Source organism: Botrytis porri (assembly GCF_014898465.1).
Source record: "Botrytis porri strain MUCL 3234 chromosome Unknown BPOR_001, whole genome shotgun sequence".
Taxonomy (NCBI): domain Eukaryota; kingdom Fungi; phylum Ascomycota; class Leotiomycetes; order Helotiales; family Sclerotiniaceae; genus Botrytis; species Botrytis porri.
Genome location: NW_024066075.1, coordinates 3,504,823 through 3,528,140, shown reverse-complemented (window position 1 = coordinate 3,528,140; position 23,318 = coordinate 3,504,823). Strand labels below are relative to the sequence as shown.

At 41.5% G+C, this 23,318-nt stretch overlaps 8 protein-coding genes across 8 annotated transcripts; 2 read left to right on the top strand and 6 right to left on the bottom strand.

Annotated features, from left to right (window-relative positions):
* Positions 1-356: 356 nt before the first annotated feature.
* On the bottom strand, positions 357-3,193 carry EAF01_000956 (uncharacterized protein; the record flags this gene model as incomplete). The annotated part of the gene is made up of 6 exons (XM_038909206.1): positions 357-1,042; positions 1,089-2,084; positions 2,173-2,813; positions 2,864-2,949; positions 3,002-3,094; positions 3,155-3,193. The coding sequence occupies 6 exons, from the start codon at positions 3,191-3,193 to the stop codon at positions 357-359; spliced, it is 2,541 nt and encodes an 846-aa protein (XP_038776112.1).
* Positions 3,194-3,728: 535 nt separating this feature from the next.
* On the top strand, positions 3,729-5,794 carry EAF01_000955 (uncharacterized protein). Its single transcript, XM_038909205.1, has 4 exons — positions 3,729-4,192; positions 4,254-4,347; positions 4,531-5,502; positions 5,556-5,794. Exons 1-4 carry the CDS (start codon positions 4,125-4,127, stop codon positions 5,583-5,585), a joined length of 1,164 nt encoding a protein of 387 aa, XP_038776111.1. The 5' UTR covers positions 3,729-4,124; the 3' UTR covers positions 5,586-5,794.
* A 280-nt stretch (positions 5,795-6,074) lies between these two features.
* Positions 6,075-6,466, bottom strand: EAF01_000954 (uncharacterized protein; the record flags this gene model as incomplete). Its single annotated transcript, XM_038909204.1, has 2 exons — positions 6,075-6,257; positions 6,356-6,466. 2 exons carry the CDS (start codon positions 6,464-6,466, stop codon positions 6,075-6,077), a joined length of 294 nt encoding a protein of 97 aa, XP_038776110.1.
* A 2,228-nt stretch (positions 6,467-8,694) lies between these two features.
* Positions 8,695-10,275, bottom strand: EAF01_000953 (uncharacterized protein; the record flags this gene model as incomplete). Its single annotated transcript, XM_038909203.1, has 1 exon — positions 8,695-10,275. The coding sequence occupies one exon, from the start codon at positions 10,273-10,275 to the stop codon at positions 8,695-8,697; it is 1,581 nt and encodes a 526-aa protein (XP_038776109.1).
* A 1,229-nt stretch (positions 10,276-11,504) lies between these two features.
* Positions 11,505-12,090, bottom strand: EAF01_000952 (uncharacterized protein; the record flags this gene model as incomplete). The annotated part of the gene is made up of 2 exons (XM_038909202.1): positions 11,505-11,960; positions 12,013-12,090. 2 exons carry the CDS (start codon positions 12,088-12,090, stop codon positions 11,505-11,507), a joined length of 534 nt encoding a protein of 177 aa, XP_038776108.1.
* A 1,033-nt stretch (positions 12,091-13,123) lies between these two features.
* Positions 13,124-14,746, bottom strand: EAF01_000951 (uncharacterized protein; the record flags this gene model as incomplete). The annotated part of the gene is made up of 1 exon (XM_038909201.1): positions 13,124-14,746. The coding sequence occupies one exon, from the start codon at positions 14,744-14,746 to the stop codon at positions 13,124-13,126; it is 1,623 nt and encodes a 540-aa protein (XP_038776107.1).
* Positions 14,747-15,594: 848 nt separating this feature from the next.
* Positions 15,595-16,196, bottom strand: EAF01_000950 (uncharacterized protein; the record flags this gene model as incomplete). Its single annotated transcript, XM_038909200.1, has 2 exons — positions 15,595-16,008; positions 16,143-16,196. The coding sequence occupies 2 exons, from the start codon at positions 16,194-16,196 to the stop codon at positions 15,595-15,597; spliced, it is 468 nt and encodes a 155-aa protein (XP_038776106.1).
* Positions 16,197-17,374: 1,178 nt separating this feature from the next.
* Positions 17,375-22,564, top strand: EAF01_000949 (uncharacterized protein; the record flags this gene model as incomplete). Its single annotated transcript, XM_038909199.1, has 3 exons — positions 17,375-17,659; positions 17,711-19,815; positions 19,891-22,564. 3 exons carry the CDS (start codon positions 17,375-17,377, stop codon positions 22,361-22,363), a joined length of 4,863 nt encoding a protein of 1,620 aa, XP_038776105.1. The 3' UTR covers positions 22,364-22,564.
* Positions 22,565-23,318: the final 754 nt, after the last annotated feature.

The following is a 23,318-nucleotide window of genomic DNA, read 5'->3' as shown; positions in this document are numbered from 1 at the left end:
CACTCCATAATCACTCCTCAATCATCAAAAAACATAGACAAAAAAAACCTTACGTCAGAATCTCAAACGAGCTGGTTATTGAGTATATACATACATACATATACTACACTACAAGACTAAGAAGAAAAGAAAAAGAACAGCGTGAAACGCTAGGTATCAACTCAAAGAAACGCTTCCACCATGCTCCAACCATTACACTTCCACTATACTTTGAACCCTCCTGTGTGCACCTATGTACTTTTCAAATACTCTCAGAGAGCATGCAAAAATAGAAGAACAAAACTCCTGGAAAGAAACTCCTTTCATTCCTGAGCCCTTAACCTTCAATTCTCAACAACCCAATCCTATCCCATTTTTCATGCTGTGTTTTGTCTTGCTTCGTACACTCCATTGGCAATCTTCCTACTAGTCTCAATTTCAACCCAATTACCTGCCGTGGGAGCTAATGATTCATCTGCAAATGGATCCGACTCCTCAGCGCCTTTAGCTGCTTCCAGTCTTGAAATGCTGATGCCACTACCGGAAATTGGACGTTGAACTTCCCATCTGGCTTCTGCATGACCTGGTTGCTGAACCGCGCCATCTGAACCGGAAAATAAGGCACTCATTTTATGCCATTCATGACCGAGAGTGACATCGCCAAGACGCCAAACAATAGCAGACTTGTCACGGTAGTGGGTACCAGAAGGTTTGGATTTACACACGGCAGCTCCAGCACCTGTGTATTTACCTACGATAACAAGGTTGTTGAAAGTTATGGCATCCGAGGAGAAAGCTGGATTGAGAGCATACTCGATAATCAGACCAAGCTTATCACCGACTGGTTTCCACGCCGGTTTTAACAATAATGGCGAATAACCAGCCATATCCTTATCATCAATATGCACTCGGTAAGTAAATGCAGGCGATGTTTTGTGCGATACCGACGCAAGGTCCACTGTAAATTCATCCGATTTCTCTGCGGATACTGGATGAATGAATGTTCTATTAGGACCGATAGCCTCTAGAGCGGGGAAGTTGTTGATTCTGATTGTTTCGGTTCCTATGCACGTTAGACTTTGCAGCTGAATGTATTGAGGCTGACTTACCTGAAGCTGGTAGCGAAACATCATTCGGCGATGAAATGTAGCTTAAAGCAATCTCCCCACTGACCTTAACTGTCTTAACTGCCCCGTTTTCTAATGTGGCGCTGACAGTCTCTATCATTGACGCGTTGAGGCCAGGGTGATGCATATCAGCATGTTTGACCACAACATTATTGGAAAGAGAATGCCCGGAACGAATCGAATTTGCATCAGATACACTTGGCGCAGCATGGCCATGCTCCGAAATAGCTGCAAATGCTGCCGCACGTGCCCCTCCGGGCGAGAAAGCTGGCGAAGGAGGCAAGTTGTTCTCTATGCTGCTTACATCAAGATTAGGTGAAGGTACATAGACTGTGTTTCGAACATCTCTTCGACCTCGGACAGTACCAACTTTTCGACCAGGAGTAGTTAGTTGGGATGAACGCAAAGTATTGGCAACACTTGATAATGCAGCTTGTGCATCTGCATCTTGCTCGGGAATTGGTTGATCTCGGATGTCTAGCTTAAACTGAGGTTCATTTTGCTCATGAGCTTCATTAAGAGCTTGCGATATAGGATCGTTCATGGCTGCTGGCACCGTGAAGCCTTCAGAATCCTTTTGGGCTTCTTTGAAATGCGATGGAGGTGGACCCGATGGTGGTTCAACTTCCGACAGATCCATCATTCCCGGACTTGGTACACCATTGGAAGTAGCTGGTCTAATCGCATCGGATGCGCTTAATGAATCTTGGCCCATGCCATGAGAGTTGCCATTAGGCTGTAAAGTATCGCGATTAGATGGTGATTCGGGAAGAGCAAAAAGTCGGTTGTCTTGTGAAGATTCTCGCAAATTGGTTGAAGAAGTATGGGGTGAAAGGGTTGGTCGTCCTGAGCTGCTGTTGGAATTGCGATTCAAACTCGCGAATCCCTTGTTCGGTGATGGGGCGCGAGCAAATCCTCCATGAACGCTTTGGCGTCGACGTTGAAGCATCGTACCAAATCGGCTCTTTAGCTTCGACTCTAGATTTCATAAGTCAGCATAAATCACATAGTCATGTAGAGCAGTATTCTCTGTAGGAACAACAAGAATTCAAGAACTTTAGCTTACCACTAGAACCTTCTTGTCTTGATATATCACTAGCAGCTGCTGAATGTGTAGACCGTGGAGTGGGTGGAGGTAATGGCATTGCGCCACTTTCTCCAGCGCTCGAAAATTGTCTGGCGGGCCGCTCCATGACGGGCCTTACCGCGGTAGATGATTCAGACCAATTCCTAATTTCCTGGGCAGTATCTACCTCCAACAATGCTGTTAAGGTTTGCTCAACGGCCACTCGACTTCTCTCAATTCTATCGGCTTCATGGGTTTCGAATTGCGTGAGGACATCGCGGAGGTGGTTCAGTCGCCTTTCATCTACTGCCTGAAGACTCTCATATATGAATGGAGCTTGTGCTTGCCATTGTTGTTCCGCATTCTGTAATTTGGCAGCTGCATTCTCCACCTTCTGCGTACTTACTTTCCCCCCCTTCTTACTGAGCTTGTCCGAGGCATGTTGCGCATCTTCCAACTCCTTAGCCATCGCCCCGAGATTTCCTTGTATTGTTGTCATTCCCTGCATTTCTCGGTTTTGGGTAGCGAATTGTCGCAATGGTTGTTCAACATCTTTGGAGATTCGCTCAGCTAAATTGTGATGAGAATCCGCGATCGATTCGACCGAATTCACAATTTTCCTCCATGGTGTATCGAATACCCTAGGTTCCGGTTAGCTAATGTCGAAACCAAATGTCCCAACATGCCATACCCCAAATCTCCCCCAGTTTCTTGTAAAGGTTTGCGCGCAAGCTTTCGGAGACCAGAAGCATATTGTTCTTCTACTTTGCGGCGCTCCTATTAAATGTGTAAATAATATGCCATCGCAGCCGTCCGATCATATATATACCTGCAACCAATCCGCGATTTCCGTATTCACTTTATTTATCCTCTTCACACGCTCATTAAGTTTTACTGCAGCTGGCCCTGGTTGTAATCGATCCTAGAAGTGAAGAATCAATACTCGGTGTGCTGTGATTCTGTGGGAAAAGGAACAACTCACCAGCATAGCCGGATACTCTTGTCGGTCTACTGCATCCATGTTTGTGATTTGCTGTAATCCTAACTTCCAATGAGTTGATCATCTAGTGGTGACTAATGATTGTTCATGTTCTTCTTCTTTGTAGGTAAAAGTAGTTGCAGTTGTCCTTGTACTTGTTGTAAAAAGGAATGAATGGAGAATTATTTCTTGTAAATATAAGTTTGTATGTTAAGTCAGTACTCTTTCCTATAAAAGGTACGAGACAGCAAGGTACGAGACAGTATAATATGATATTGGATAAATATCATGCGCTCTCTCTCGGAATTAGAAGTTCTCCACGATTCCAAGCTCGAAGGAGTGAAAGCGGCTCTTTCTCTTTCTGGAATTGATTGGTCGAAGCTTTTTCGGTTGCTTCCATCCATACATAATCCTTGTTGGAGAATCATGCAAAAACAAAATGAGCAATGCACATACATTACTTGCAGTACAGAGTATGCTCTCCTGGGTAGGTGCAATTGAAGAAGCACGTGATGTGTCACCGATTCTTCTTGTGAGAAATGATGAAACCTTATATCAATGAAGGAGGTAAAGGTAAAGCAAGTCGAGCAGATAAAACCAGTCTGAAATAACAAGTCAAGCATATAAGAACCGGTTAGTTCACCAGATCCATACTTGAGAAAGACCAAAGGGGAATAGTCTGGACATTCCGGATGCTTTACATGGTATCCATATTGTCAATCATCTAATAATATTCACGTATTCACATATCCACTACATCTGCTCTATTTACATTACATGCTCAATCAGAGACAAGACTTCTTATATTTCCAATAAGACATAACCGAACTTTATCCGAAAACACTAGAGATCATCTCCTATCTTATACGAACTGATCACCTCGGATAAAGCATCTCTGCAGAGCAACACAGTCTACAAGAGAACACTATCTATATCTAGTGTATCATTGTTTACACTCTTTCAACTCAACAATATGAGCTCTGCACCAGATTGGAAACATGATTTGAAAGCTTCCGAACGATACGATAATATCTCCAAGCTGTAAAGTGGCACCACTCTCCTTCAACTCGTAAATTGACATGGCTAATCTTCCTAATAATAGAAAGAAGTACCTCTCAGTCGGTGGTCTTGGCGGGAATACGCAAAAAACTGCATTTGAAATCGAAGCAGAGGCTTATGATTCTTCGTCATCAAGAGTGAGTTAAAGTTTCAAATATAAGTATTCTGTGTCACGTGAGCAATACGCCTTTCCCCTTTTCTCACGATACTTCTCTGCCTCCATTTGCTGTTCTTTGTAGTTCTGCAGGAGAAAAGACGTTTAGTGTTGAGTTAAGTGAACGTTCAACTTGTCGTAACTATCTTACTGACACAATGCATAGGCCGCCTATGATGATTTATGTAATCCTACCCAGCCAAATGATGAAGCCTTTTTATCCACAACATCTCCATCACCCAAAGGCCCCGGTATCACCATAGGATCTTATAAAGATTGTCACCATATATCCAGTGGTGCTGTCTCTCAAGTTTATAGGTGCGATACTGAAGAGACTTCCTATGCTTTAAAAGTGATAACAGAAACTCATAACATGGAGCCACATTCTCCTGCTCGTGAAATTGCTATCCTCAAAAAGCTTTCACATCCTTCAATAATGTCACTCATCAAAACAATCCATGATGAAGAATCAAGATTAGTTCTGGTATTGCCATATATGCCATACACATTGACAGACTTGCTATCTAAAAGTAGCAATGGTCTCAGCACGCGCACAACTAAAATGATCTTCAAACAATTATTATCCGGGCTCGCATACCTTCATGCAGAACAAATTATTCACCGTGATATATCACCATCCAATATTCTTTTACCTCAGGATATCAATGGTCAAATTCCCGTTGTCATCACTGATTTAGGCACCGCATGGCACCCAATCATCTCCTCATCTGCTGAGCCCTCTGATCAAAAATGTCTTGAGGTTGGTACTACATGCTATCGCTGCCCCGAGACTCTTTTTTCTAATACAGCTTACACGACGTCTCTTGATCTCTGGTCTACGGGTGTTCTTCTCGCCGAATGTCTCCGCTCGCCTCCTAACCCACTCCTCGAAAGCCGACGCGGTGATGAAGATGGGAATCAACTGGGTCTGATCTTGAGTATGTTCAAAACCTTAGGAACACCAACCGCAGAGACATGGCCGGAAGCAATGAAGTGGAAAACAAATCCATTTCAATGGTGGAATATCTTCCCGAGTAAACCATGGGAAGAATTATTACCAAATGCTGAGGAAGCTGGAAGGGATTTGGTCGCGAGTCTGGTTGTTTATGAAAGTGGTAACAGAATGACTGCGGATGAGGTAATTAACTACTGAAGGAAAGTAAAAGCAATTCGCTAACCCTTATTATTTAGGCATTGAAACATCCATTTATCTTGGAATAATTCAATCAAAAGATAAGCAGCTTAGTTGCGGATCTACCTTCACAGATAAGATAGCCTTGGAACCGGGCTAAGTCATTTAATGCTTATTGCTTCTCTCACACTTCAACTCATGTCTCACATTTCATGTTTCACATTGACCAGATTCATCATTTTAATGCCCCAAAGATTGACAGACTAACACCCCTACAAGTTTTTTCCATTGCTAACTAGGAAACCGACATCTGTAACGAAAGCTTTATAGCTCAGTCCTAGAAGCAAGAAGCATTACTTCGCACGCTCAAATACAGATCACCCGCCCAATTCCCCTATAATCCAAAGATCCCAACGAAATTGCCAAGTCAACACCTTTTTCAAAGCCGAAATCCCCCCCTTCTTCCCTCAACTCCATACCCAAACCCACCATCTACCCACTATTCCCCCTTAAACCCCTCCAATAACCAAAACCCCTTCCACAATCTCCCAATTCCACAACCCCCCTCAAGCCCCTCCCTAAATAACCACAATCGGCGTATCAAAGTACGTCTGATCCTGACAATCCGTCTGATGACAACACGTCATATTCGCCGCATACAACGCCGGATAACAATCGACTCCGTATGGATACGGCTCGGTGTTGTTTCTGCAGAGGGTGCCGTGGGTGGAGGGGTCGTATTCGCAGCAGTTCCAGTGGCACTTTTTTTGGTGGGTTAGTTTTGTCTAGGTGAATGGGATGGGGGGAAGAGTAGAATGAGGACGGGGAGAGAAAGAGGAAGAGAGGAAATAAAACATACGCTAGATTGATCACCACCACCACTCCCATTAGGAGGAATACCCTGAGGAACGGAAAATACAGCGCCGGCGAGGAATGCTGCGGCGATGAGGGTTTGTATCAGGAAATGCATTCTTATTAATGTTTTTTTTAACAAATATATTTGGATTCTCAAGATGGGTATGGTTGATGATATAGTTTCCCCAAATTGTCGCGGGGCTATCTCGTTATATATATAGATAGAAGAACTCTCCCCATCCGCTTCTTGGTGGAATAAGAGATCAGAGGTATATGTACATTCCTCCCTATCAACCATTTTGCTTCACAACCCATGCACAATGGAACTGTTGATTCCCCAGAACAGGAATGTGGAAGGTAGTTACCGAGAAGTGTTTCATTTCATTTCATTTCCCTCTTTACCTTTTTTTCCTTTTCCCTTTTCCCTTTTCTCCTTTTTTCTGTTTCCCTTTCTTTCCTTCAAACTTGGAAAATCAAAATCAGAACCCAAATCAGAACCCAAATCAGAACCCAAATCAGATGAGCCGAGGAATGTACAGTTATAGCTACGAAGTAAGGGGGGGGAATGCTTAGAATACTCCGTAGATGGGCTAGGAGTCTTGAGATTCTTTGCAGAGGGATTTGGAGGTGTCTGGCTGGACTTTAGATTTTGGGATTGAGGGATTGAGGTTTGGGGTGTTGTGCTGTGCTGTGTTGTGTGTATATATACATGTGTTTATAGATGTGTTTTGGATTTGGTTTTCTTCAATTTGATATTCAAGGAATATTTATCAATTCATATATCCAACTCACCTCACCATACCTTTTCAATCTCTGGCTGCAAATTCGAATTCAAATACACATTCAAGAATCTCACTCCCACATCTGCCACTTCGTCCCACCATCTCACCATCCCACTCTCCCCGAATCCCCAAGATTTCTCAAGTTTCTTCAAATCCCAAATCCAACAATTCTCCTCATTCTCATCCCCATCATGCGGGAAGCACACACTCTACACAATCCAACACAATCCAAAAATCACATCTATAAAGTATATAAGTAAACTGAAATCTAACCCAATTCAACCCAGTTCCAGTTCCATATCCATATCCAACGCCTCTCGTACTTCTTATAATATGATCAGTTGGTAAGTTGTAATAATTTATCGATGATCTAGAGCGTTCTTTAATCACTAATGTAGAGGACCGTAAGAATCACAAGATCTTTGAGTGTTAAATAAGGAGCGGGAGAGGTAGGAGTGACATGCTATGGACCTCCTGATACTTTTTGGGATTTTCTTTTTCATTTTTTTTTGTCTTACATGCGCTTAAACTTAGTGAGGAGTACGCCGCAGAATACCGCAACTTCCGAATTCATTTACATCAAGCTGATCCGGTGATATCCTCAAGTTCTCACCACTGAGTAGTAGTTACCATATATGTCTCAGCCTTGTGAAGATGTACGTTTGCAGCGGTAGTTGAGTAGGAATATTCGGATTCTTTTCAGGTCTAGACTTCTATCTCGATTTGGCGGGTAGGTATTATAGATTGAGATTTTACACTGCAGTCTTCTAATGTCGTAGTGTCATTCTTTTCAACAACAACACGCACGAAAGAAGAATTCTTAGATGATATCTCCGATTTAGATGCTTCTACAATTCAAGAATCTCACTTACTAGCTAAACCACATCCCCAACTGTCAACTACATTCAAGTCAACAATCACCACATCTCACACGGAAAATTTCACGAGCATACACACACACAACACCTCAATCAAAATAATAACACCATCGCATTAATTCCAGGGCCAGCCCTGCTCTTAAGATAGATACAACTCCATAATCGACACCTCTTCATGTCATATCTCAACTCCTCTTTCCATGCTATGCCATGCTATGCCATGATTTCCCCCGCCAATTACTCAGTAACTCATTACTGGAAAAATGATATTCACTACCCACTACCCATTGCTTCTCGTCATTACCATTATCCATTATCCATTTATGGTTGACCAAGTACCAAGTACCATTAACTATTAACTCATGAACGAAATATCATCATGGAACTCATTGTCTGTCTGCAGAAAAAAAGAAATCGAAGAAAAAAGAAAAAAAAAAAAAGAAAGAAAATCGAAAATCGAAAAATAATGCACCCGGTAACCGTTTCCTATTCATAATCCATTCATTCATTCCCATGATGCCAAACGCGCGACGAAAAACAAAGGAAAGGAAAGAGTCGAAAAAAATCGCAAAATAAACGTCTGATGATATCCAGTCTTGCATCTATGTCAATTACAGTAATGGTCCAGCCATATGATAAGTTAGGTATCCTCATATCCATCTCGTAGTAATAGTTCGTTCAATTCAAATAGCATTGAAGTCGTGTCCAATAGTATGCTCAAAAGATTCGCCAAAGTGGACTCCATCAGCGATGAAAGTATTAACCTCACTGAGAAGATCCTCATCCCACATGTGAGTTTGGGGTTGCATGAAATCGCATCCACTGGTACTGGCGTAGCTATTGAACTCAAGAAGTTCGGCGACGTCGCCGCTGATCTCGAATTCCTCGAGATCTTCCTCGATTTGTTCGAGGGAATTGTTGTTGGAGCTTGAACTCATCTTGTTGGCGCCGTGGATGCGATTGCGGTGTCGGTTGCGGCGAGGCTTGGGACTGTGAGTAGGAGCTTTTGGACCGCGATGATCACCAGGTGGGTCGTTGGTTGGTGTAGTTGGACTTGTGTTAAAACCCATATCGTAACCATCGAATGGGTACTTGGTGGATGTAACGGGACTCATCTTGAAAGTCGAATTATTGTCGCCGACGTACTTGACAGGAGTGACAGGACTCGTATTGAAAGCGGTATTGTTGTCGCCATATGTAGATGATCCCTTTCTTGACGAATTTCCCATTCTACTAGAAGAGCTCGCATAGCCACTATCGTAGTCGGTTCCTAGTGTACTAGTATTTTCGGCACCATTGTCGAAAAGATGGTCTAGAATGCTAACATTCCAAATATCTCCATGAGTGGTGCACTTCCAAGCACTACATCTGTCTGCAGGAGCTACCGTGTCTCTTAACTCATGAATCCATCCCAACTGTTCAACTGCGCCTCCAGGCAAAACCTCCCAATACTTCTTTTTGCGATTGATGATATCACCAACAAAAAGTCGTACGACCGGATTCTCTCCCAACTTCTCGGCCCTGTAGACGCGAGCTCCGGAAAGAAGAAGCATTGGAATGCGATGATCTGGATTCTCTGTCTGCGGCAAAACACGTTTGCGACCACTGTACAAGAGCTCCTCAATCGATTGTCGAGAGTAATACAATGTAAATTGGCGAGTCGCATACTTATAGTCAACCTTGCACTCTCGTACACAGGTTGGCGACTGGCAGCAAAATACAGGAACATGCTTCAGGTGCGCGTGTGGATGCATAGGATCAACAAATGGCACCTTTGTAGGTGGCTTTTGAATTTCGACACGGTCGTTGGCATTGCCGAGTCGGAAAGATGAAGGGGCTCCAACGTTATCAATATGGAATGAATTGCAATCGTTTGGATCAGGGATATACTCAGCAAACTCGCCATTGGACTCATATTGATTTGTTGGATTAATTGAATATGAATCTGGCGCAGACTCTGGGAAATTTGAATCCAGACCCAATGAAGGATCAACCTCAAAGGAAAATGCATGATTGAAATCTGGGTCGAGAGAAGGATTGACGGCGTTGTTTTGCGTCAACTCTGGATCAATTGATTCTTCCAGGTTATGCTGAGCTTGAAGGTCGCCATTGTCTTCGAAGTTGGAATTGAAAGGAGAATTGAGAAGAGAGTCCTGGAGAGGGGTGACGGAGTTTGAATGAACGATGGTGGGGAATATATCCTCTTTCTCAATGAGTCCCTTACTCTTTGAGGAGGAATTAATTGGTTTAGCTCTGGGTGCCATAGTGTTGGTGGTTCTAATTATTGTTAAAGATTGTGGTGTAATGATTGTGGTTGTAAGGAGAAAGGAGAAGAAGCGAAGTCGCTGAAGGAGGTACAATATGTGGGCGATCGCTTAGATCAAGCTTTATCAAGGTATCTAGAGGGCCCTGCATAGCCATCAAGAGTGAATATTCTATATGTCGTCACGATTTTAAGGTACAAAAGATTCGGGGGTTGCCGTGCTCTGCACTTAGGCCTCGAAGTGTAATTCAATATGCTTCATCTTTGTTCTTGATATGGCTATCTCCAGTGGTTTTGAACTATCCAGGACGGATGTTGCTTCCTGTGAACCTAAACTATGAATTCACAAGTCTAGAGAAAGAAACTAGCTAGTTTTTCAGCACCCATTGGGGGGCAAAAGGTGGTATCAAACTCATATTCTGGAAGCTCAGATCATGCAAAATCAGTAGAATGGAAAGCACTTCAAAAAAACGTCCAAGTGCCATTGTCATTGTACTAGCCTTACTGGTACTTTGAAACTGAGGAACAGACAGGGCAAGACAGTAATAATACGTAAGAGTTAACTCGTAACAAAGAAATACTCATCATGAGAAGGTGAATATAAGAAGTGGTAGTCAAAGCTCGGGTAAAAAAGATTCAAGTAAATAATGAAGGTGGTCCGAGGTCAACAATAGGCACCTCTTGATATGTCATAGACCATCTCGTCCTTTCCTTGTGTTAGTCATACCTTCTGAATTGGAGCTTCTGTTACGTCAAGATAAATGCCTCAGAAGGTACCTCGTGCCTTCTTTATTGGATATAACTGCTCCTAGAAACCCATTGTTGGCTAAACTTGACTACCACTCATATCTTTGCAACTTCAGAAACGATTTTAGTTCTTTGTTGTCCCTGTGTCTTCAGTATTCATTATTTAGAAGACGGAGAGTTTTGATATGTGTTAGTCAGAAAATAGGAAAGACTGATAAACTGAAAGTCAAGCAAGAGAAAGATTGAAGAGTAGAATAGAAATTAAAGGAAAGAAGACAGATCTAGGAGACCTCGGGACTTGCAAGTAGATCTAAAATTATGTTTTCCAATGCCTAGAGCCTCATAGTAGTATAATCCCTTTAGACTCTGCACCACCTCTGCACTTTCAATTCGTTTACCAAATTACCGACATTCCCCAGGTCAACCTCTTGAAGATTGAATGACCTTTCCTCAGATTACTTTTCTCCAAACAGACCAATATGATTACCACCAAGATGTTCCTGTCTTCGACCAGGAGCTACACCTAAAAAGTGACTTATGTCCCCATTCCATACACACCCACTCTAACCCCTTCCCAACATTAGGAACAAACATACCCTGAAGCCATTCCGGCAACACTGGGGGTTCAAATGGATGAGTTAAAAGATGTCGATCAATCTCTACAAAAATGAGACGGCCATCATCGTCAATGGACTCGACTAGAAATATGACCCTGTATTGAACCTCTACTCGAACCAAATACTGTGTTCTGCGTATGAGTGGTCCGAGACGTTCAAGAGCATGTGGTGGCTTATGGACGATTCTTCCATGGGAAGCCGCGAATAGAAAGGGAAACCAAGGGTCGTCTATTTCTGGGAGATCTCCGTAATAGCGCACGAGAGGTAGTTTCATTCTGATTTCTTCGGCATTCTCGGTTCCTGGTGGACGAATGGTGCGATCCTATTAGACCGTTTTAGTTAAGTATCAGTGTGCGGAAATACAATATACTTACTTCCTTAAAATAATGCAAAAATTCCCTGCGAAGCGCATTTATGTGTGCTATCTGATCACCATCCTTGACTTCCATCATGGTTGAAGGTTGATTTCTCGGTCTGTGGAAATTTTACGTGTCCTTGAGAGATACATGTGAGGTTGATGATTATATAAGGATAAACTATGTCGACTGCTCTTTTCCCAGCATCGTCATGAAAAGACTAATTCACAAACTATAATTGAAACTAACACACCACCAGGAAGATCTCACATAGATCTCGAGGTTTTAGTGAAAAATCCAAGATGAAAATGAATACCATTTGATACTGTAGAATCACAAAAAACTTCTGTTCGCAATGACATCGTCGCGTCCTGATTCGGATTCGACAGTCGCATAATTCTTGAAATCAGATGCTTTTATCAACATGAAAATTATATCTTTTAAGATATTCATATCATCGAGGAAGGGTGCCGCAGGTAATCCATACACTAGCGCCTCCAAGTCTCCAAATACCAGGTATCAATTCTTTTATGAAATTGTCGATCCCCCAAGTTCCAATCATTCTGTGAAATTCTAGCCGAGATTTGGTAACTAAATACACTACAGACCCCAATTTTATCTAAGTATTTCACTAAAGCAATGATCAAATTCAACACATGCTCGAGAAAATAAAAGCCAGCAAATGGGTGAGGTCACGCGTTTCCTGTGCAGATATGATTTCTCTTAAAACATGGTAAGGGAAAAGGGATGATTTCCCCTCCAAGTGTCCCCGGAACAGTACATTCGGTGAGCAATATCCATGAAGTCGACTTTAATTTATGCTCACCAAGATTTCGTTAGCTGATTACTTGCACATAATCTTATGAGACTGAATCCTATTTCACAAAACATCACCTAGATATCTGTCAAGAAATACATAAATCTTCTTACCATCATTTCATAGTCACTTCATGAGATACATGTACACCAAGTCACGGATTAAACGGATACGCTACCTTACCACACGAAGCAACAACTCACAATCGCAGAATCAATGAATCATGAAACGCGCTGTGTTGTATTCTGACTAAGGCTGGAACACATTTAAAGTCGCTCGCTATTATTCAAATTTGGCCCATCCATCTAATTGTTATTCCAAAGAGTCAGGTCGAGTGGCTGAAGTACTCTCATCTTGGTGTAACAGGAATTGCCAGTTCAGAAATTCGTTTCCCCATTCTGAATTGGTATTTTGAGGAGACTCAGAGCCAGTAGCCAGAGTCGTCTCATCCTGAGCTACTGAAGATCGGGATTCTCGGATTTGATTTCCCTCCTCTGCATCGCTGTCTCGACCAATCCCCGAGCCAGTTGGTGAAATACTTTCATCTTGAATTACGGAAGGGTGCAGTTCTCGGATTCTTTCTGGTCCTTCTAAGCCGGTGTTCTGAGAAGCTCCATAATCGGTGAATGCAATGTTTTCATTAACAGGAGTTGAAATTTTTTCATTATTTACCAGTTCATTCTGGGGGTTTGTGTTGATCTCCTCCTTGATTCTTGGTAGGCCATTCTCGCCTTCCAGTGACTTGATAGGATCTTGCTTATCCTTACTCTTCTTTGCGGCTCTATCAGCTTCTTCAAGGACTAGTCTGGTGTCATCTGCTAAGGAATCAAATTGAAGACCAGGATTTGCCCAGGAACTCGACTCGGAATTCTCCTTCACCTTCGCCCCCGACTTTCGATTATCATTAGGCTTCGCAAAAGCCAATCCTTCCTGATATTCCTTTTCTTTCTCGTTCCTCTTCTCTTCCTCCGACATTCGCTTATATAATCGTACATTCCAGCTCTGGTCAAGGCTATTCTTTCCCCCTTCAACACATCGGCATTTCATGCGAACATTCATCGGCTTGACATTTTCAAGGAGACGGAAGTCTTTTGTGGCTGCTGTGCCCTTCACTGTCTTGCATGAATTGTGGCAGCTTCTGATCTCATCCATTGGACAAAAAAAATGGCCCGGATAGACTTGAAAAGGTCCACCATAGTACCTCCAAAAGAGATTATTGCGTATCCCAGAACATGGCTTTGAGCTGTCTGGATCCCAATTTCTAGGAACCCAGAAAGATGAATGCCACTTTTCTTCGTTTTCAGAAACATCTTGGTTTGCAGTTCGAATTTCGAATAGATAATTCGCAGTAAAGTTCATATCTATGTATTGCCTCAATTTTTGAGAAACGGGCATCTTGTTTGCAGTGGACTTCTCTATTATAGTGGAGTGTTTGCTCAAGAATTTCCGCAAGGATCGAAGCTTGTTAGGCAACTTATGTGTGCCACCGTCTGGTAAGCGGTAATCCGCTACACGCTCGCCATTAGCACGCATTGTCAAGAATTTAACGCAATGTCTTAGCCTCGCATCATAATTTGATGTCGCAGGGTCGATCTTCATTTTGGCTTTATGACACACTTCGCATCTCGCCATGGGAAGAGGCTCTTCGATCTTCCTACGCCCTCTACTTTTAGGGATACTGAGTTTGCGGCCATTCCCTTCATTTTCAATCGAAACCGTGGGTCTAAATGAAATTTTGCTTTTCGCATTATTTATGGATCTGGTAGTGCTATTTTTCTCGTCTGTACCATCTGTAGTCTTTATTGGAGCTATATCGCCGTCTTCGGTAAAGTTATCAACCTGGCCCTCAACAGAAGGCGCAGCTGATGAAAGTGGTCTTCTAAGTTCCTCTTGTGATTCATTTGATGGCTGGAAGAAACTAGTGAAGCGGACCATGGCTTTGATTTGGAGTGGAACACAATGTACACAAGGTACTCGAGCACGAGCTTTGACTGTAGACAACCGTTCCCATAACTCAACACCACGCCGGCATTATCAAAACTCTCAGCAATCAAACTCTTAGCAATCAAACTCTTTTCATATTTCAATACTACCTCATCTCTCCAACAGTATGAGCTCACATTTGTTCGACCAGTGAAATTTGAATAAAGGCGCCATTTTCGCCTAGGTAAGATATCTGCAAAGATGCTGTGAGATACTCGTTCATTAAGTTCAGTACCCCACTTTTCGGCCACCCCACTTTTCGGCCACCTTATAAAATATATATATATAATTTTTAAACTTTAATAATTCAACAACTATCCAACTACAATACAATCTTCTGTAACATCAGTTTCATATATACTATCAGAATCCACCCTATCAATTTCACAATCACCGACTTCGATTTGAGCCTAATATATAACCTTAATCCTAAAAAACTTCGAATTTAAGCTAATGTTAACCTTCCTCTTTTTTTTTTTAGGTATAACATATTTTAATTTGTATTCTAATTTCTTTATTCAACGTTTAGACTTCATAATTTCATAGTTCTTAATATCAAATACTTTTTGAATCTTTCAAAAGAGTAATTGATGAGCATATAAGTCTATTTCTTTTTTAAATTCCAATATTAATATATATTTTTGTAAATCATTTACTTTTTATAACATTTCCCATCGAATTAAAAATGAATTTATATTTTATTAAAGCATGAAATCATTATCTGAAATTGAATTCAAACTTTAAACTTCTTTATTACTATTTTCAAGTAATAATCTAAACAAAAGAGGCTTAGTGCGGTTTTAAGGCCATAAATCTGAAGCTCTCCATCCTAAAATGATATTATTCAGAGTTAAACTCTTTAATTTTGCTTTCTGATAGTATACAAGAAAATTCCTCTTGCCTATAAATATAGAATCAAATAGTGAACCTAATTTATTAAGTTTATACCAGTATTTATGTTTTAGAAAAAAGAATATCAATAAATCAAAAGGTTGTAATACATATGATATATATGGAAGAAGAAACAAAAGGTATATATTGTTCTTGAAGCACTTAAGTATAAATTGAGTGATTTCGTAGCTTCCATACCCGTCTAAAACAAGCAATCTAGCCTTTTTTGAATTAGAAAAGGCGGTTTGAGGAATAAAAACCTCTTTTAACCATACTAGATCTGTTTCATTAATAATCCACTCATTTTCTACAGTATAGAATTTCTAATCCTTATATATATCAAGCTTAGTAGAGAATCATTATTGTTGAATACTTTTACCCTTATATATAACAAAAAATAATAATACTTTTTTTATAACAAAGATACACTCAATAAAAGAGATTCAACTTCTTATACCAAACTATTTCTTTTGAATAAAGCTTTTCTTAGCACTTCCAAGTACCATACCATTTAAGCCCTAGCCTTCCATAATACCAGCTTCATTCATATTCCATCTATTTTCCAGCTTAATATAAATAATAACCAGCAAATTCAATTTTTCAAAGAATTTACTAATAATTTTGGTAATAACACCTAAAATATATTAATTATCGATTCTGATTTATCTTTTGATTCGAATTTCAGGGTTTTTAAGCAGAAAATTACATATCTATTGTTTTCCAAGTGTAAACTTATTCCTTTTCATTTCAAAAAGGGTTTCGTCAATTTCTTGTATCTACCAATATATAGGACTAATACCCAAAACCTCTTGAACTAATATCTATTCGACTAATGCTTTCTTTTATATCAGAGCTATCTTTTACATATTTTGAACACCTTTTTGATAAGAAAAGTAACCTTTTATACAACACTAAAGAATAGTACAAAGTATCCCATAATTTAAATCAACTTTTCTAATAATCATACCTCCTACTATAACATTAAATGTTATAACAATATCATCTTCAATATAACCACTGCCTATAATATAATTAACAACATATCAAATTTTTGAATCAATTGATTTAGTAGTTGTTGAATTATTAAAGATTAAAGAGAGGTGGTTAATTAGAGTGGTGAGATTTATGAGATGGCCGAAAAGTGGGGTGGCCGAAAAGTGGGGTACTGAACTTAATGATGATGAACTTCACGGATGAGCGAAGAGTACTTTCAAACTTCTCGTTGAACTACAAGAAAAAATCTTGTTTTTCCCAGGCCGTATCAGTCAACTCGCAGATATACTGAAGCTTTTCTTTTAGGTCTTGGCCACGACTGATTAGCACCATACATCACGTCAATTGTCTAGCAGCCGAAAATCCTTACTTGACCGCCTGGGAAGTTCAAATTCGGCAGAATTATTTATCCTCTCGCTCTAAGAGCTCTAGCCCTGCACTAATCCTATCACAGCTAGATTGGCTGCTACTAGGCAGTGGCTTAAATATTACTAAGCACGTTGCAGCTCGATTATTGGACAATCTACATTTGAACCACCACCCCACCACCACTTCAATTCCGTCATTGATTGTTCGGCCTTTGAAATTTCTCCACTGCTCATAAACTTATCTCTCCCCTCCACATACAAGCAGATAATCCTTATACTTCATACAACCTATTTTGTACCCTTGTCTTCATCGAAACGTCTGCATAACATGGGCAGACGACAATTCAAATCGCAGGCTTCTAGCACTCGTGCTTCAACTGCCACTGGCGCCGGCTTCGGGTTTGGCTTTACCACAAAAACCACCAGACTATCATACCTTACAGAACCATCAAACCTCTCTTCCATTAGTGATGCAAATGTCATTCTATCATTCAAGAATCTTTCGAAGAAAGACGCTACAACAAAGTCGAAAGCTCTAGAGGATTTACGAACGTTCGTTCAGAATCAGCCAAATGAGCAAGGAGGCACTGAAGAAGCAATTTTAGAAGCTTGGGTAGGATGCGCCGAAGGAATCTTAGAGTGCTTCTGCTAATATAATATACAGGTCGATGTCTATCCTAGAATTTCCATAGATAATTCACGTCGTGTTCGCGAGCTATCTCACAGCATACAGTATGAGCTCCTAAAATCAGCACGGAAAAGAATGGAAAGATATATACCCAGAGTCGTAGGAAGCTGGCTGGCAGGAACATATGATAGAGACCGAGCAGTGGCACGATCGGCGATAGATGGTCTGACATCTTTCCTCGATACGGATGCTAAAATTAATCTGTTTTGGAAACGTTGCCAGAATGAGATCCTCGACTATGCCGAAGAAGCTTTGAATGAGAATCCTAATACTTTAAGTGACGAAAGATCTGTCCCGACAGAAGAAGCAAACGAAAAGTACTTCCGTGTGAATAGTGCCAGTGTATCTCTTCTCGCCAATCTGCTAGCCAAGCTAGGTGATGATGATATGCTTAAGCATCAAGACAGGTACGAAAAGGTTATTTTCGGCAACAAAAAACTATGGACGCTGGCATCATGTGAAGATGCTCCCGCAAGAAAAAGTACCGACAAATTACTCGTACTTTGCCTAGAGAAGCAGACTCAATTGGTCGAGAATAACCTTGAGACTATCAGTCGTGCATTCATATCCGAGGCATTGAGATCTCCTCAATTAACATCTGCTTTGCAACTATTGCAGACTTTGCACCAACTCACCAAAAGATTTCCTCAAGTATGGACTTCTGCATATAAAGCTAAACGTTCTACTGCTATCGGCGACCTGATCTCTTTTGTTCAAAAGGGCTCACAAGGCTCTTCCCCTGCTTATTGGCAAACATTGCGAGCTCTTGTGGCAATTTTACCCATAGATGTTCTGCCTCAAACCCCCAATTCTATCCTAGAGTTTTTGGAGGTATTTCGCAAGAGTATCAACCAGAGGGAGGAGAGTAGGGCCAACTCTTCAGAGGCATGGCTCGCTTACGGAGAAACATCCAACATCTGTATCGTGAACCTGTCAAGTTCTCAGCAAGTGGAGATTGTACAGAAATCTACATATCCCATGTTTGAGCATTATTTACATCCATCTCCAGGAACTTCAGAATGGCTCATCAGAAATAATACACCATCGTCAACTATATCTGCTTTTATCTCTAGCTTGGGGAAGAAATCCAAATTACAAAACTCACTCGCTGAAGAATGGCAAAAGCTCGCCCAAGGATTTATTACAAGAATTCAAACATCAATGCCAGAGCAATCTAAAGAATATTCATCTTCTCAAGGTGCTGTCATGGCTGAGGGCCACCGGTGGTTTTCACTTCTGTCTGACGTCTTCAAGTTAAATGATCTAACAGCTGATCAAAATCCACTCCTTCAACCTTCGAGCAATATTATAGATAGTACTCTCCAAGTAATTATCAACAGGAATGGAAAACCCTACTCGGCTGGAGCAGTATTAGAATCAGCGCTGAGATACTCTCCACAACTGATGGAAGCCTCCCCCTCAGTCTTGGACGGCATTAAATCGTTCATGGAAACCTATCTCCCTAAATTAATTTTGTCGCCATCATCTACATACTTAACTTCAGCTTTAGACCAGTTTCGTTTGATTCCTGGACAGCAAGTATCTTACAAGAGTATCTGGCAGGCGGCTATTGATGCTCTGCTATCGACCCCCAGAAATTTACAGCGACAGAAAACCATCACAGCTCTGATGTCTTCCAATGAAATTTCGGATTTGGTTCGTGATGACCAAGCTCTTCAAGATCTTCTCCTTGAGACTTCCCGTGATGTGGTCGAAGGCAATAATGAGGAATGCGCACTGTTCGAAGCGGCGGTAATTTTTGATGGATTCTCCAAATCAACAGAAAGGTTATTGATACAAAGCCTAATCTCTCTACTAGATGCTTCCAACCCCAATATAAACCTTGTCTTTCAGGCACTTGAATTGCTATCCAAAAGACGACCTGAAGCTATTCGAGAAGGAGACGCACACGTAGATTTAATCACGAAACTTTTGGCATTGACAGAACTCTCAGATTCTGAGCTTGGTAAACGGGCTTTGAATTTACGATCGGTGGTCGACAACGAAAGTGGTGTCACTACTTCTTCTGTAGTTCATATACTCAAAGAAAATCTGGAAAACGCAAGTCCTCGATCACTGACGTGAGTATAATCTTTAAAATCCTTAACCGCAATAAATGATTGTCCGAGGGAGCAATGACTGATGTTGATTTTTAGTATCGATACACTCGTTCAACAGGCCGAAGCGGTTATCAGCACGTTGGACGATAATTCGCACCATCCCGAACTATTTCCAAGTGCAACTAAATGGTCTGAAGCTTTAGCACCTCTGTTGGATCAAGCACCAAGTCCTACTTTGGGAGTCATGAGACCATTCGCCGGGGCTGTATTCTTGGCGCGTGCACAAAGTGGTAACAATGGTAGCCGACCTAGCAGAGATCTAGATGGATATTCCGTAGCTCTCAGAATGGCAATGTATTCGGCACATTTAATTCGAGACCATCCTGATCGCTTGTCAAAGGATGCTCTTGTCGAGATTATATATCTCATGTGCTTGACTGTGGAGCTTGCCAATGACCAGCTCGATATACTAGAAAATAACAAGCTTTTCGTGTTATCATCGGAACAAGCTATTGCTGGCGTGCGCGATTTTGTGGACCGAATATATCAAGATTCATGGTCATTCATCGTACTGCACTCGAAAGCTTGGCAAGATGGTTCTGAGTCGGGGTCACCGCTTGAATTTTCGGGTGTTGTTCACATCCTTATTTCAAAGCTGATAAATTCTTCCTGTGGCGATACATCTACGTCTTTCTACTCGGCTCGTGTGTTAAGCCATCTACTACCCAAACTTGTTGAACAACATGGATGGCAAGTGGGAGGCGAAGATTGGATTTCCAGCCTTGAAATTCTCAAATCATCTACATCAAACATTCTAGGGGCTGTTGCCATCTTGACAGGTCTTCACGAGACCCTCAGTACTAGCCAGCTTGTCAGCAACCTTTGCAACCGGATCATTAGTGATGTTGCTAGTGCCGATGCCCAATCTGAAAAAACTCTCGGCCGACTTGTTCTCCTGAATGCAACATTATCCGTGTACAACAATGATGATCTTCCCGTGGCACAGAATCGACTAGTGTTTGCGGTCAAGCAAATTCTCTCATGGACCCCGGAAATTTCAGACACCAATTATCAGCTCTCTTCTGAATCTTGTCTTGCTCTGCAAAAGTTGCTCCCGGCCATCAAATCAGTTTACGGATCGTACTGGGAAAAAACCCTCGAGTTCTGCATCAAAATTTGGGAATCTATGGAAAATGAAGATCACCACGATCAAAAGCTCCCAATGATGGGGATGTCTTTGAAACTGTTCTCAACTTTACAAAGCTTACAAGATGCCAACGATGACCTTGAGGATGCCCAAGCTCAATATGGAGAGACTGCATCTCATTGTTTGATCAAACTCATCAAGCTACCCAGGTCTAAATCAACGCAACCAGTCGAGTTTGTTGATAATATTTTGTCGCGGCTAGTAATTAATATAACTTCAAGTCATATTAATGATATCTCCGAGTTCTACCCGTTGGTAGCTTCAGAGAATAGGATGGTCCAATCTGCAGCATTTAGTGTTCTTCATCGGGCCATTCCTGCAGAGCAAGAAGAAATCTCAGTCAATGCTCTTCTTGAAAAGAAAGATGCGCAATTGCCCGAAGAATTACTATCTCTTCTCTTAGACGCACCATCTATTCGCAACTTTGATGACGAAGAGCTTGCAGAATTTCCTCCTTCGATTCGTAGCTATTTACTTTCGTGGCATTTAGTTTATGATGCGTTTAGCACAGCGTCTTGGAAAGTACGCAAAGACTATTGCAACCACCTCCAGTCAGAAAACTGCCTGGGATCATTCCTAACGTTTTTGTTCGATGTGTTAGGCCATTCAGATGGCACGCCTATCAACCTTGAAAAAGCACATTTTGATGAATCATATATTCGTACATACGATACATCACTAGCAGACAGTGAAACAAACGAGCGAAACTTCCAATGGCTTCTCATTCATCTATATCATTTATGTCTTAGACACACTGGTGATCTTGCAAAGGCTTGGTTTTCTGACTGTCAATCCAAACAGACCCGTCAAGCAGTTGAGACATGGACAGAGAAATATTTCACTCCACTTCTGATCTCTGACAAAATTGATGAAATCGATGAATGGGCAGCTTCGAAGGAGGCTAAGGAAGGAGGCGAGAAAGAGCTCGAAATTAAGACATCGAAGAGCGCACGTTCCATATTTGCCAGCTACGAGATTGACGATACTAGCATACAAATTGCTATTCGATTTCCATCCAACTATCCTTTCTACAATGTTAAAGTCGAGGGCATCAATCGTGTTGCTGTGCCAGAAAAGAAATGGAGAAGTTGGCTACTCATCGTTCAGGGTGCTATCACATTCTCAAACGGTAGTTTGATCGATGGATTGACTACTTTCCGTCGTAATGTTGAAGGTAGTCTCAAAGGACACACCGAATGTGCTATCTGTTACAGCATCATATCGAGCGACAAGAAAACGCCGGATAAGAAGTGTGGAACTTGTAAGAACACATTCCATGGACAATGTCTGTTTAAATGGTTCGCGAGCAGTAACCAGAGCTCATGTCCATTGTGTCGTTGTGCTTTTAACTATGGTCGTTAGGCTATCAGATGTGGGAAGAGGAAATTAGAAACTAAAGAGATGGGTGAAAGTATATTATCGTAGCATGTTAGCATGTAGATGAAAGAAGAGGGATTTGGATGATTGGGTTTGAAAAAGAGAGATTAATGACGAGGAGATCCACTCTTCAATTTGTAATTAGAATAAATCAATATCTAGATGATGTTATTCATATTTCCTTTTGCAAATATCCAATTCAAGTACTTATTATTATTATTATTATTAATTGAATGTTCAACAGTGAGACACAAACTATAACATCAATCTTCCCCTCCTGCCAGCTTGCTCATGTGATCTCTGATTACGCCTCAGGCACAAACCCCACCAACAGCCACCAGCCAACCAACCAACTTTCTCCTGCGCGGGAACGGCCGTGCGCCAACCAGGGATAAGGGAAGCACCCTAGAATACCCTGACACTTCCTCGATGCAGCTCGGGAAACCTCGGGGTTAGCATCCAGAGTGGATCCCCCAATCGTATTACCCCGCAACCAAAGTTACCAAAGTTGCATGAATGGTGGTGGTGGACTTACCCGCATGCTACCTATACCGAGGAGCCATCATACATACTTTGTACATACACGCATACTCAGCCTTTGAGCTATGCTCTTCTTGATCGTGTTGTATCGTCTTGATTACGGTAGCGAGGTGGGTAGGGTAGGGTAGGTTAGGTTATCTATTGATGCTTTCCTCTTCTTTCTCTTCTTCTCACACACGTCCTTACTTCTTCGTACTTACTTACATTCTGGTATCGAGATACCCTCACTGCGAGTTCAACGGAAGAGAGAGAGAGAGATACTCGAGAGAGTTTTTCCGTTGGCTATTTGCAATCACATCATACGCGCTTACTTGATTTGATTTGATTTGATTTGGTATCTAATCAGTTCATATTGATCAATCAATCCATCTATCCATCCATCCATCAATCACAAGCAAAA